The sequence below is a fragment of the Lissotriton helveticus genome, chromosome 3_1 (assembly GCF_964261635.1).
Source record: "Lissotriton helveticus chromosome 3_1, aLisHel1.1, whole genome shotgun sequence".
Lineage (NCBI taxonomy): Eukaryota > Metazoa > Chordata > Amphibia > Caudata > Salamandridae > Lissotriton > Lissotriton helveticus.
Window position 1 is genome coordinate 2089224728 of NC_136061.1, and position 14606 is coordinate 2089239333.

General features: G+C 44.7%; 1 protein-coding gene across 1 annotated transcript in view; it reads left to right on the forward strand.

The window, feature by feature from the left end:
* The window catches only part of ZNF710 (zinc finger protein 710), a 194076-nt gene extending 186700 nt beyond the window's left edge, over positions 1 to 7376 (forward strand). The window contains exon 5 of the mRNA XM_078683242.1: positions 5717 to 7376. Within this exon, the coding sequence (XP_078539368.1) occupies positions 5717 to 5886 (170 nt within the window). The 3' untranslated portion in view covers positions 5887 to 7376. The remainder of the gene's footprint in view (positions 1 to 5716) is intronic.
* Positions 7377 to 14606: the final 7230 nt, after the last annotated feature.

Here is a 14606-nt window from a genome sequence, read left to right on the forward strand (position 1 = left end):
CAATACTGGCCGACTCCCCGACTGCCACCGAGCCCCCCCAGGACACACCCACGGACCCTTCACCTGTCAATCCTGCAAGTTCTGCTGCATCAGGACCTACACTGCACCCGCAGAAGCTCAACACCCTGCTCAACACCCGCTCCGTCCACAGACACGCCGTGGAACTATGGAACCTACTCGACACCACAACTCCAGACGTCGCCTTCCTCACGGAAACCTGGATGAACGCCTCATCAGCGCCCGACATTGCCATAGCCATCCCGGACGGATACAAGATCATCCGAAGAGACCGCATCAACCAAATAGGAGGAGGCATCGCCATCGTCCATAAGAACACCATCCGCATCACGACCAGCTCCGACGACACCCTCACAGCCGCCGAACATCTTCACTTCCAGATACACACCGACCCCAAGACCACACTCAGAGGCACACTCATTTACAGACCCCCAGGACCCCGCACACAATTCAGCGAAGACATCGCTGACTTTGTCAGCCCACACGCCCTCCCCTCCGATGACTATATCCTCCTAGGGGACCTCAACTTCCACCTGGAGAACAACAATGACAACAACACCACCACCCTGCTGGACAACCTCTCCAATCTCGGACTCAAACAACTGGTAAACACCCCCACCCACTATGCCGGACACACGCTCGACCCAATCTTCTCCTCCAGCAAGCACATCTCCTTCAACCACTCCACGGGACTCCACTGGACAGACCACAGCTGCGTCCACTTCATCTTCAAAAAGGCCATGACCCACCACCACCCACAACAGGTTCCCCGCAGAAGTTGGAACAAGATTACCACCGACCAGATCACCTCATCACTGAACCAGAACCCTCCTGCCAGATCAACGGACCCCAATCAAGCAGCCAACAACCTCGCACAGTGGATCTCCAACTGCGCTGACGACCTCGCGCCCCTGAAAAACAATCCCAGCAAGCCAGAAAGCAAAAAAGCCTCTTGGTTCAACGACGACCTCAAGATCTCCAAGAAGAACTGCCGCACCCTCGAGAAAGCCTGGCAAAAAAAAAACACCACAGACAACATGACCGCCCTCAAGCACGCCACCCGCAAACACCACCAGCTGATTCGCACCACCAATAAATCTGCATTCAAGGATCGACTAGACAACAATGCCCACAACAGCAAGGAACTCTTCAGCATCATCAAAGAGCTCACCAACCCCAGCGCCGGCTACAACGACATCACTCCCTCACAAGAACTCTGCGACTCTCTCGCCTCGTTCTTCCACAGCAAGATCGCAGACATACACAACAGCTTCGGTGACCCGACCACACCCCCAACCACAGATCCGAAGCCCCCCACCACCACCCTCCGCACCTGGACCCCAGTCAGCACCGAAGACACCATATGCACGATGAACACCATCCACTCCGGATCGCCAACCGACCCATGCCCCCACCACATCTTCAACATGGCCGACTCCGTCATCGCACCCCAACTCCGGGACATCATCAACTGCTCCTTCAACACCGCTACCTTCCCAGAAAGCTGGAAGCATGCAGAGCTCAGCGCCCTCCTGAAGAAACCGTCAGCAGACCCCACCGAACTCAAGAACTACCGCCCCATCTCGCTCCTCCCGTTCCCCGCCAAAGTCATCGAAAAGACTGTCAACAGTCAGCTTGCCGCCTTCCTCGAATCCAACGGTTCCCTCGACCCCTCACAGTCCGGCTTCCGAGCCAACCACAGCACCGAGACCGCCCTCATCGCAGCCACAGACGACATCCGGACCCTGCTCGACAACGGGGAAACAGCCCTCATCCTCCTGGACCTCTCCGCAGCGTTCGACACTGTCTGCCACCGCACCCTAGTACAACGCCTTAGCAACATCGGAATACAAGAGAAGGCATTGGAGTGGATCACCTCGTTCCTCGCCGGAAGAACCCAGAGAGTCCGCCTCCCCCCGTTCAGATCAGAGGCCACCGAAGTCATCTGCGGCGTACCACAAGGTTCATCACTCAGCCCCACCCTCTTCAACGTCTACATGAGCCCCCTCGCAGCCATCGCGCGCCAACACAACCTCAACATCATCTCCTACGCCGACGACACCCAGTTGATCCTCTCCCTCACCAAAGACCCAACCACCGCCAGAAACAACCTACACGAAGGGATGAAAGAAGTAGCAGAGTGGATGAAGAACAGACGCCTAAAGCTTAACTCCGACAAGACAGAAGTCCTCATCCTGGGATCATCCCCCTCTGCCTGGGATGACTCCTGGTGGCCTCCGGCCCTAGGCAGCGCACCCAAACCAACAGATCATGCACGCAACCTGGGCTTCATCCTTGACTCCTCCCTCTCGATGACCAGACAGGTCAACGCCGTCTCATCATCATGTTTTAACATCCTACGCATGCTCCGAAAGATTTTCCGATGGATCCCCACCGAAACCAGGAAAACGGTCACCCAGGCACTCGTCACCAGCCGGCTAGACTACGGAAACACCCTCTACACCGGAACCACAGCCAAACTGCAAAAAAGACTCCAACGCATTCAGAACGCTTCCGCACGACTAATCCTGGACATACCTCGACACAACCACATTTCCGGACACCTGAGAGACCTGCACTGGCTCCCCGTCAGCAAGAGAATCACGTTCCATCTCCTCACCCACGCACACAAGGCCCTCCACAACCAAGGACCCAGCTACCTTAACAACCGCCTGACCTTCTACACCCCCACCCGCCAACTGCGATCATCCAACCAAGCCCTCGCCGCGATTCCCCGCATCCGAAAAGCCACCATGGGAGGAAGATCCTTCTGCTACCTGGCGGCCAAAACCTGGAATTCCCTCCCCACCCGCCTCCTTCGTACCCAGGACCACCTCTCCTTCAGGAAGAAACTCAAGACCTGGTTGTTCGATCAATAGCGGACCCCCCTCCCCTAAGCGCCTTGAGACCCTGTGGGTGAGTAGCGCGCTATACAAATTTCTGATTGGATTGGATTGGATTAATCTCTGCAGCTGGTCAAGTTGTGATCCCTATGTTTCTGGCTTGTTCCTTGGTTCTGACACGGACAGTGAGACTTCTTGTTCTCTTGGCCTAGTGCATCTGGTTGGTGCCTCATGCCCTTTGGCACATGTGCACTCTGCGTCAACCTCAATATGCAGCACTATGGCTGTCTATTGGAGAACATCCATGTCGGATGAGGCAGCCTGGTACCTTTTGTTGTGGATGAAGGATGCCAATCTAACTTGCAGCAGGCCATTCACCCTGCACTTTCCAGACCTTCTGGTGATGATGGATACATCATCTCTGGTCTGGGGAGGCCATTTAGACTTGGTGGATATCAGAGGCATGTGGCTTCCAAAGGAGCAGAGGCACCACATCAACCAGCTTTAGTTGTGTGCTATCCAACTGGCCCACAGGGCCTTCCTTCTTTCCATCAGCGGCTGCCCTGTTCAGGTTCGGACCGACCACATGGCCTCCATGTAGTGCTAAAGGAAGCATCGCAATATGGAGCCTCGGGTTGTGCTAGGAGGGGCTGAGAATGACATTCAGGGAAATCCTATGTAGGGCCAGCTGAACAACCAGACGCAGGCTCCATGAGAGCCAGAGTAGATGAACTCCACAGACCTTAGCCAGCCATGAGTGGCGTCAGCACACACAGGTGGTTCAAGGCACATTGGCTAGATCTTTCTAGGGATCCTGGGAGATAAAGTCCTCCTTTGTGGAACTCCAGTATCCTTTACATGTTGCTGCCCCTGAGTTCTAACGAAAGTCAGGAGGGACAGGGCTCAGTTGTTCCTGATATCCCCAGAGTGAGCTTGTGGGGGTCTGGTACTCCAAGCTGCTGAGTATAAGAAACTGTCCTCCACTTCATTTAATATTTTTGAAAAGAATCTGCTGTTTCAACAACTAAAAGGTTTCTGTACCTAACCTTCACAATAGGCACCATCCTGCATGGCGATTGAGTAGTACGAGCAGAGTGGCTTTGTGAAATTCATGGATGTGATTTTGGCCACTTACCAGCCATCCACAGCGGCCACATATTCTGGCCACTGGGAAGAGTCTATGGCCTGGTACGAGGGCCATTGGGTCAGTCTGCTTCAGGCTAATCTTTCTGATGTACTTCTGCTTGTTCTGTCTCTGGGCCAGCAAGGCTGTTTGGTGTAGGCACTGTTAAAGACTACTTCTCAGTCCAGCATTTGCTCAAAATACTTATTTTGATGCGATTTTGAAAGGGATTACCTACATGTTTCTTCCTGAACCTTTTATTACAGTGCAGTGGTACCTTAACTTGGTCCTTATACCAATAATGTACACTTCTTTTGAACCCAAGCACAGTTATTCATTGATATTAGTAAACCCTTAAGATCATTTTAATCCTTGCAATCACTTCTGCGTGTAATGTGCGTGAGCCACAGGCTATATCCGTGCAGCCTCCTTATAGTAATTGGCACTTTAGACTTGGGTATCCTTTATTCTGAAAGTGGTGTTGCCCTTCCATATGGGGCAGTCTATTGTGGTCCCCGCTTTCATATCTCCAAGACATCCCTCTAAAGAGGATAAGAGGCTTCTTTGGTTGGACCCCAAGTCAGCCCATAGCTTCTATATTGATCGGACTAAAGAGCACTGGGTGGACCCAACCATTCACTGGATTTACTGGTGTGAAGAAGGGAGGGGACAGTTCAAAAATGGACCCTCAAGATTTATTGCCCTCTTTATCAAGACATACTATGGCTTGCCCAAGAATGAGCTCTCCGCAGCCAAAGCTGCCAATGCAGCATCAGCGATGAGTATTTCTGTGCTGCACACCTTCCAGGCTGATACGTGGGAGGGGGCTGTACAAACCTTCACCGGCAATACTGTAGTGACTCTTGGGTCCGCACTGAAGGGGCTTTTTGTTGGTATGTCCACTCTCCATACACATCTTTGAAAAGGCTATGAATCTTTTCAAAAGGTGGGGAATCTGTAGTAAGAAATACCTACATGAAGTTATTTATCCTCAGTAAATATGTTTCTGGTGAATACTCTAGCTCACTACAGATTCTTTTCCGACCCATCCTCCTTCTAGGTCTGTGGGGTGAGCTTCTGAAAAGTCGTAATGTCCCATTATAAATTCGGCATAATGTCCAACTACCAATGTCAGTTGCTCTGTGTCTAGGGGCATTGATGTTGCCTTTGTAAACTTACATCTGCCTGCAGGGGTGATGCTCCATGTTGTAACTTCCGGGGATGGGACAAGACTGCCACAGAATCCAATAACACCACCTACTGATGCTCCAAAGCTGTTGCAGGGAAAGTTTCTGGATCCATTTAGGCACCTGAGAAAACTCAAAGGGTGAGGAATTTGTATTAGATAGATTATCTATCAGAAAGAGCATTACGGAAGGTAAGTAACTTACTTTTCTAGATATATAGTTTCCAAAAGTTCATTCTGCCAAGCATGGGGCGTCTATATGGTCACAAAGTTGGCAGAGGTGCATTTCTGTGCACAAACCAGACCTACAGAACGTCATACACATGTGCTGCAACGGATCTCTTGCTGAACTTTTCTTTTTTGAATTTCCCCTTTCTCTCTCTATCTGGTACAAATGAATCTTGTCTTAACATATACTCACAGAGTATAATATGGCATAAACCCACATGCAGAGTAATGTTCCAATACACTGTAAACATGGGATCTGGTTTAAGTAGTGCAACACACTAAGGCCACTTTTTGTATTGCCTTTTTTTTCTCTTACAGATCAAACAATGGAGGTACCGGAAGCAGATCACCCAGAAATGGATAGTCAACAGGAAACGGGGGACTTTGAGGAGAACTCTTTTGGTTATGAAGAGGCGGGTAATGGTGCAGACGACAGTACAATTGCGGAGCAGGGCATGCAAGAAATGAACTATTACAATGTACTGTAGCCATAAAACCAGGCACCAACCCCCAGAGAAGAGGTGCCGCGTGAAGAAATGCACGATCTCATTAATGGATTGCTGTAATTTTTTTGTACTTCGGCTGTCAAGGAAACCTGCTGCTGTTCAGCTGTCATTCTTCTTGCTGTCAGGAGACATAATTATGGATGATTATTATAATGATACGTGAAAGGTAGACTGAACCCCTTGGTTCTGCCTTGGAGCACTGACAGCTGGATCGTGTTGACATAGGATATATAAAGCTTTGAGAGCCGGTTTCCTGTGGGTTGTTGTACAGCCCCATGTCTCACTGGACTGCGGAGGGATGTAATGTAAGGCGAGATGGGTCATCTCTGGCCCTCTAGATGACCTCTTGTTTCTGTTTTGTTGTAGTCATGCACTGAGATTCTGAGACCCTGCTTTCTGTTCACAGTCTGTATTTCCAAGGCGGTCTTCAGCCATTCATAGGAGGAATGTTGCTGAAATCTGCAGTCTTGGATTCCTGCAAGGATGTGTTCACCACTCATTATGTCTTTATGAATCTTTGCTTTGGACAATTTGGTTTTGGTTACTCAAATGAGTTGTTTCCCTCTTTTGTCTATTTTGTGGATGTTTGTTATCGCACAGACCTAAGAAACCCACCATGCTAGTGAGTGACTTTTTGATGCAGGTAAAATGAGCTCAAAGTACAGACTATATGGATAAAATCACTTCGCCATATCCTATCCTGTCCTAGATTCTCCTTAGCTTTGTCTCTTGGGAGCCTGCATTCGAGGACTGGTCTGGCCATATGGCCCCCACATAGTGCCCTACTGTACGAAAGACATATACAGGTCTCTCCTCCTGATAGAATACTTGAAAGCACACGAGAAGGAACATGTAGTTGTGTTTATTTTATTGCAAATCGTGATGAGTTGTGCTCTACCTCCTGACCTGTCACTTGTCGCTGTTGGTGATTCTTGTATCCCTGGCACTGTGGTCTTCAATTTCTTTTCTGTAGCAAGTCAGATTCAACAAGCCAGAGGATTTACTGTAAGCAGTTTACTATATGCATTCATTAGTGCGTTCCCAATAGCTGTGAAAGACTAAAGTGTATCTTGCCAGTAGTCAACATGGTGAGGATATGTTACTGTGAATAGAACCTGTGCTCCAGCTTAAACACCCATCATGTTTTGATCTTTCCTTGGCCAAGATGGAAACGTATTGTCTGCTACTCGGGAGCAGAGCGTGCGGGCGCCACCACTTGTTTCTGATTCAGGTGACCCAGCCAAGACTTTACTGCCTGTCGTATTGTTCCATCTGCAGAAACACTGGGTTGAATTGCTATAACCGTTGCGTTGAACTGTATTTTATTTTTTCAGGATTTTTTCGCATACATTGTGTTCCTCCGATCGTTGAAAGAAATTAGTCTGTTTGTAAAAATGTTTATAGACCTGAGTTGCAATATATTTTTCGCTATTATTTTAAAGAAAGAAATAGAATTAAACCCATGCCCCAAATTTGTGAATTACATTTTTGGAACGGATGTAAGCTTGATGAACTGGGAAATAACTATAATATTTCCCTCTGTGTTGTGGGTTAGTGTGTGTGTGTGAATACATAGATAAACAGTTTATTTTCCAATGTACTTCACTTTTTAGTGAGATATTTGCAAGAGTTATGCAGTCCCATTTCTTATTGAATAGTTTATTGCGATAATGTGGAATAACACTGTCTATTACTGCATATGTTGTTTATGCCAGATTGTGTAAGACGCTACTAATCCGTTATTTTTAAACATGGCGTTAAATAAAATTATCTCTGGGTTTAAGGCACCAGGCTATACATGAGCAGAAATCCGAGAACCTTGGCGTGCAAAACAAATCCCAACAACTAAGTGACCAATTATATTTTGGCCAAACGTGGAACAGCATGCATCTCTTGTGGAAAATGATGACAGCCTATTAAATTACACGGTCATTTGGTCAGACCTTTTAAAGTACAAACAGTTTGAAGGGAAGAACTTTGTAACCTCACAGGGTTAGTATATTATTTAAAGAAAAGAAAATAACTAAAACATTTTACAAATGTAGGTGTTTTGAACATAACTTTCTTTTTTGTCTGTTGGCACATTGATTTCTATGTTTTCTGTGAATTTACTGTGATTAGCGCAAGGTTTGTATTTTATTTATGTTATAGAAGCAAATGTGAAAGGATATGAATTGTTAGAACTTAGGGTTTGGACTGCAACACAGACTTTCCTTCCCACCGACACCATGGGCGCACCAAAGATAAATTTGCTGTCACTACCAAATGAGCATTGTGATGTTACAGTGGGCAGGAGGGATAGGCAAAAATACTGCTTGTGGTAAGTAGAAATGGAAATGTGTTATGTACAAAGGTAGCAGGAGGAAATGTCCTCCTTTCCTTGGCAGAGTCTGAGGTAAACCCACTGTCCGCGCTGTCTTTCCTTGTGTGGACACAGAACTCCTCAACCCTGTGCTTTTGGCAAGTTTCACACTTTGAAATCTGCTGATCAGACCACACCCAACTAAGAAGGTGCTAAAGCCCAACTGGCCCAATGTGAACCTGGAGATTATTAGTGAAGAGTACTAAGCCAGGCGGCATAGCTTGGAGTAGATTGGTCGGGAGGAATGGGTAGCCAGATTCACCATACTAACAACGTATTTCAGAGATTACGTGCACCAACATATACCCAATAGCTTACAAAGACTTATCCATCACTAGCTCAGAACTCTACTCTTGGGCATAGTAAATTGCACCACCAAAGTATACAATGCATATTAAAAGCAATGCTTGAATTGTTTCCATTGTGCATTTACTGTGAGAGGGATGAATTCTGTAGCAAGAACCAAAGTGCCTTCTTTCGCAAACCAAAACGCATCAAAGTGAAATGTACATGCTGACCCTTTATGAAGACAAATTAACAGACACGTTGGTGAATTTTATATGCCAAAAATGTGACATTTTAATGGACTGGTTTATAGCAGTTGATGTTCAGTCAATAAACCTCAAAGTCTTATGGTTTTCTAAGACAGAAGGAAACTGAACACATTTGCATCATAAGTTGTTATGGGACGTCATCACCTCCGCCCCAAATGTTGCATCATATATAATTCATATGTGCAACAAGGCAGGCAGGACAACCACATCATCCCTTGTGGATAATAGGAGCAAAAAAGTTCAGCTTCCATATTTTTGTCAGTTTTTGACAGAATGCTAAGAAATGTATGTGGGGTGTTGACTGTGCAAAATTAGAAAGCCAAAGATTGCGTTCAGTCCTTATGCAGAGAGTAGGAAAGCTCTAACCCTGGTGCTAAATGTGGTAAAAAGGGCACAATATCCTTGACTTCTTTGGTTTTGTTGATGGAACGACCTTGACTTTTATCATCCGATTTATTCACAATGATAATCCGCTGAGTAAATATGTTGCTCCATGTGACTGAAGCTTGGAGAAGTACTCTTGGACATGTATTTAGAACTTTCCGTCTGTTTCAACTGCCCTTGCCTCAAATCTGATATCTGAGTGTGATAATCCATTTGCTGCAGAAATCTATCTAAAAACAGTTGTCACAGGTTCGATTCCCAGCTGGGTGAGCATCAGCCTCCATCTACTTACCTTTGAGTTGAGCAGTAGTAGCACACGTTATGTGTAAGACTTTGGCGCAAACTGTCTTAAAACCGGAAAGTCCCTTTTAAGTTATGCTACCATGAACGAATGTAATATGCTTCTGAGTAGATGCATTGGGGCACAGATACACGTATTCTCAAGGCTTGTGGAGAAAGCATACAATCTGAATGGACAGACCGACAATATAGTTCCATTTAGACTTCTTCACACACCCTAACCAAGTTAAGCCACTTGAGGCCCCGAAATTTACCTTTTTAATAAAACGAAAACAATACATCAATATAAAACTGTGTTTCCCCTAGAGCTGTCGCTAAATTAATCTGCTGGGGCCCAGATTCATCAAACAAAAATCCGCTTGCAAAGGGGCAGATTCTCAGAATCTGCCCCTTTGCGAGCGGTATTTGGGATGCATCATCCCAAATGCAAGAATCGCAATTTTAGAAATTGCTAAATTGCGATTAATTGCATTTAAGGAATCTCAAATTGAGATTCCTTAAATGCAATGCATGAAAGTTTTTAAAATAGCGAAATCGCTAATAGGGCACGCAAATTACCATGAAGTACAACTTCATGGTAATTTGCAAAAACTTTGAAAAATGCACTAAAGTGCATTTTTCAAAGTTTCATGTTGCGCACACACATGCCCTAAGGGCATGTGTGCGCGCAACATATGTGTACATATCAATTTTAGGGGTGCAACAGGGTGTCCTTTGGACACCCCTGCACCCTTAAAATCTCAATCTCAATTTGCGAATCGCTAATTGTGATTCGCAAATTGAGATTGTCTTCCCATTCATTCCTATGGGCCTTTAGGCCCATAGGAATGAATGGGGAGGTGTTCCTTAATTGCGACTCGCAATTCGCGAGTCGCAATTAAGGAATTCTAAGAAATCGCTATTTTGTAAGTGATTTCTTGATGCATTCCATTTTGCAATTCCTTAATAGCGAATCGGTATTTTTCGCTATTAAGGAATCGCAAATTGGGTTGTTGATGCATCTGGGGGTTGGTGACTATGCAGGCACACCCTTGACCTTAGTGCAAGGGTGCTTGCATTGGGCAGGAATGATTATTTATGTGCTGGAAGGTGTCTATGCCTGCACATAAAAAATTCCAGAATGGCGATTTGTAACTCCTGTGTGTGCGGCATTGTGCAGCACACAGAAGTTGCAAATCGTCATTTTGTTTTTTAATGATTGCTTATGTGCAAGGGACACCTTCCTGCACATAACCAATCATCCATGGTGATTTTCTGTTTCTATGGTTGCTGCACAATGCAGCACACATGGAAACAGCAAAAACGAGGAACATTTTTTTTTTTTCCTCGTTTCGCCATTTTAAGACCAGATTTATTTTGCTCTTAATTTTAGCACCTGCCCTATATTTACATCGCCCTTGTAAATCGGGGACCGCATCAAAAATAAATGAGCATTGCGGCAGAACGCCCACCACAACACCCACTGCCCCCTACTTTCACGCTAAGTGTAGCGTAAAAGGGGGCCTTATTTAAAAGGCAGCGTTAAATCATGTTAAAAAGTGGGATAACGCTGCCTTGTAAATAAGGCGAAGGACGTCTTAAAATGTGACGTTCTGGTGGTGTTAAGTCCTTGTGCATATGCCCCTACGTATTTTGCATACATGGTGGAAGCTCGGTATCTTTTGAAAGAATATCACAGAGTAGGGAATGGTCCGAGGGTGCTTAGGTAGAAGAAGGTGCCACTGTGATGATGTTCCACCAATAACTTAATAGTTGTATTAGACTTCATGGGATACGAAGACTGAATGAGCTAATATTTAAATGTATTGATGGGAACATTTATCAAAAAGCTCTTGTGGCAGCTTTGGGGTGTTTATTATTTTAAAGTTGGGAGACAAATGGAAAATACACTGGTATGATTGTACACAACACTTGCTTTTCTGCTTCTATTACATGAACCTAGTACTGTAGCATTCTAGGCAAGGGGAAATCTACATTTCCATTCAATCACAGTTGACTTTTGTTTGTTTGCAAATAATCAAGATCTATTTTTTTTTTTAGGGGTTGGAGGTTATCCCATTTCATGCATGGTCAGTGTTTGTAAATTCAGAACTGCAGACAAAAAGATATTTTTGTGTTTAATAACGTGATCAAAGTTCCTTGGAAGTATCTTGTACTCTTGAAGCAACAAATGTTATTTAGCGTTCTCCGAGCATCACAACTATTGAAAATGAGCTATTTCATAGCAAATTCAGGCATTTGGTCTAATCAACGTTTTATGCAACTTGACAGGAAAGATTTTATTTTAAGGACTTAGCGTTCCACTCACTGAATTAATCCAAAGTGTCAAGGTGAACACAAAACAATCATCCAAGGCCAATAGCGTATCAGAGGATGCACCTACTTGGTCAGCACCTTTCACTTTTAGGATCTATGTTGAATGTTTGTCATCATGCCCCACTTTCATGGATTGGAGTCCTCTAAGTCCTCTAACCCCAATACTGCTTCACACAGACATCCTGGTTATGGGTTTATTTCACCTTTAGAGTATCAACACTTCAGATTTAGCTTTTTTAGGTCTTTTCCTACTAAACAGCACCTCCCCCCTTTACTTATCATTGGTTGGCTTTATAGTCCCTCTTGTTTCGTTGTCTCTTTTTCATTAGCTTGTATGCGCTTTACTTCCTCTTCTTTTGGGTGTCCGTTTCCTGGAGCATGGACGCATTTATTGTGTCCTTCCACTGCTCATTTTTCAGAAGCTGCTTTTTGTTTATGCACTCTACCAGAGTGCATGTGTTTTCCAGCTGTCTTCCTTGTATACTTCTTCCACTCTATCACCCGTGTGTTACTATTTCTCTACCCATACGCTTCCCCTCACCTGCTTTTCTTTCTTACCTGTGTGCTTCTCCCCCCAAGTTCAACATTCCTCTCATCAGTTTGCCTTCACCCTCTCTCACAAAATGTTGCTTTCCCCCGTTCCATATTACTCGTTTGCTTTCCCCACATGCACCCCCATTATGCTTTTTCCTAAACTGAACCCTGTGTTGATTTCCTCCACCCATGTATCCGTGTTGCTTCCCCCACCTCCACACCAGTGTTGTTTCCCCTCCTGCATTCCTGTGTTGCTTGCCTTCCACCCCCTCCCTGTACTGCTTTCTTCCCTGCCCTGTGCTTTGCTTAGACCCATTCATTTGTATGTTTACTTTTTTTAAAGTTTTAAATACTGCTTAAACTTGGATCTGTAAACAAAGAGGAAAAAAAGCATTTGCATCACTCTGTAGATATGTGCATGCTTGTTGCACACTCCTACATAATAACGTGGGTGGACTCATCACAGGCTTTTTTTCTCTTTGTTTTGACCATGCTGTACAGCATGACTAAACCCACTAGCAAAGCCAATAGGTCCCAAAAGCGAGTCGTTGGCTTTGCCAATGCTTGTCTACTGTCATAGTGCCAACATCTCCTTCCCCGAATTGTGGAATAAGGCCCGTATCCACTGCAATTTTCCTTGGGTACATGTCTGCAGATCAAACATGCTCAAACTCACCAGAGGTCAAGTGCCCAGTAAATAAGCGGTTGTGGATTTCAGCTCTCTGAGCACCAAAATTTATGTTTATGATCCATATTGATGTCAATAATGGCAATTGGGTGCTATTTATCGCACCTAATAAATTCTGATCCCTGTGATGTCATAATATACGGGCCCTAGAGCTGGGTACCTCAGGGTCTGAGTCCTTTATAAATATATAAAGACAGGCGCCCCATGTCACCTCTGCTGTGACTGCCCCAAAGATCCTGTTCTTAAAAACATACCTCTTAGACGTCATGAACGATACCGCACCACAGCCATGTCATTGTGGAAGATTCTGTGTTTGATGGATGGAACAAGTGTAAGTATTTACAATCAACATAAAAATCGACCCTCGGTCCTAATTGAGACTTTTTTTTAAAGAAAACAACCCGGAACTTCTCTAGCATCACGTTGTGCTCGTTACATGTTCTGTGCCATATTTAATATATGACGAATATGTCCCTGCCGCTGTTCCTTGATTTCGGTGTTGACATGTGATTGTACTATCGGACATGACCGGTACCCATTTATTGAAATTGTGCGAACAGCAATGTCAGAAAAGCCCTTTCACAGATTATATTCTGTTGCTGAATTTGTGCGATTCTCATCTTGGTTTCGACGTCAAAATATTATACAGAAAAGGTTTAAAAGTCCAAGAATTATTTATTTGCCCTGTTAACTGATGCCTAATCTTTTACTGGAAAGCCGCACTGAGGCAGGTTTTAGGTGTAACCCGCAAACATGTAAATAACTTGCGTTTTAGTAGCTTTGGATGCAAAGCTTTCTCATGAATATTAACTATGCACATCTGGATTATCCGAGGGGATTTGTCCCCCCCCCAGGACCATCCGTAGGTTCTGATGACTTATCTGAAATGAGATAAGAAATTCAAGATATATTTTTTTCACTCCAAATATCAAAATAATGAATTGTACATTACGAAGTTAGATACGTGGTGGTGTAAGACATTGTCATTATATTTATGTGAAGTGTTCTACACGTGTGTGCGTGTTCAGCCCGCTGAGTCCAATTACATAGGTGCAATACTTACCCTGCCGTAAGAGTGAACATAACTACCTTGAAAGACTGAAAAGGAAATACCTTAAACCAAACCATCCTATTTTCACTGTTTCACGCCTAGTATAAAACTAGTGCCACTTGTGCAAAGCTCTACTGTGTCCTTATTTTTCTGTTGGATAAGGTTTTGTTTACTGAGCAATAATTCTGAATAAATGAAATATTCTTCTGAATTGTGGCATTCCTGCTTTGTTTTTTTTAATCTAGTCTTATGTCGGCAGCAAAGCTTTCTCAAAACTATTCAAGAAACTTTCAAGCAGTAAAATAAGCAAATGCTATGCAATGTAAAATAGAGTGATCCAATGTAAGATGCCATTTCGTAAGTGTGACATAATTGCAATAATCAAGTCAATAGTAACTATTAGTTTGAAGACAGGCAAGTTTAGACGGTGAGGGAAAGGGGACGGTGATGTACAATAAGTTGTATTCACGTGAGGCCATTCTTTACCCAGGAACCAAGCGATTCACTTGCCCC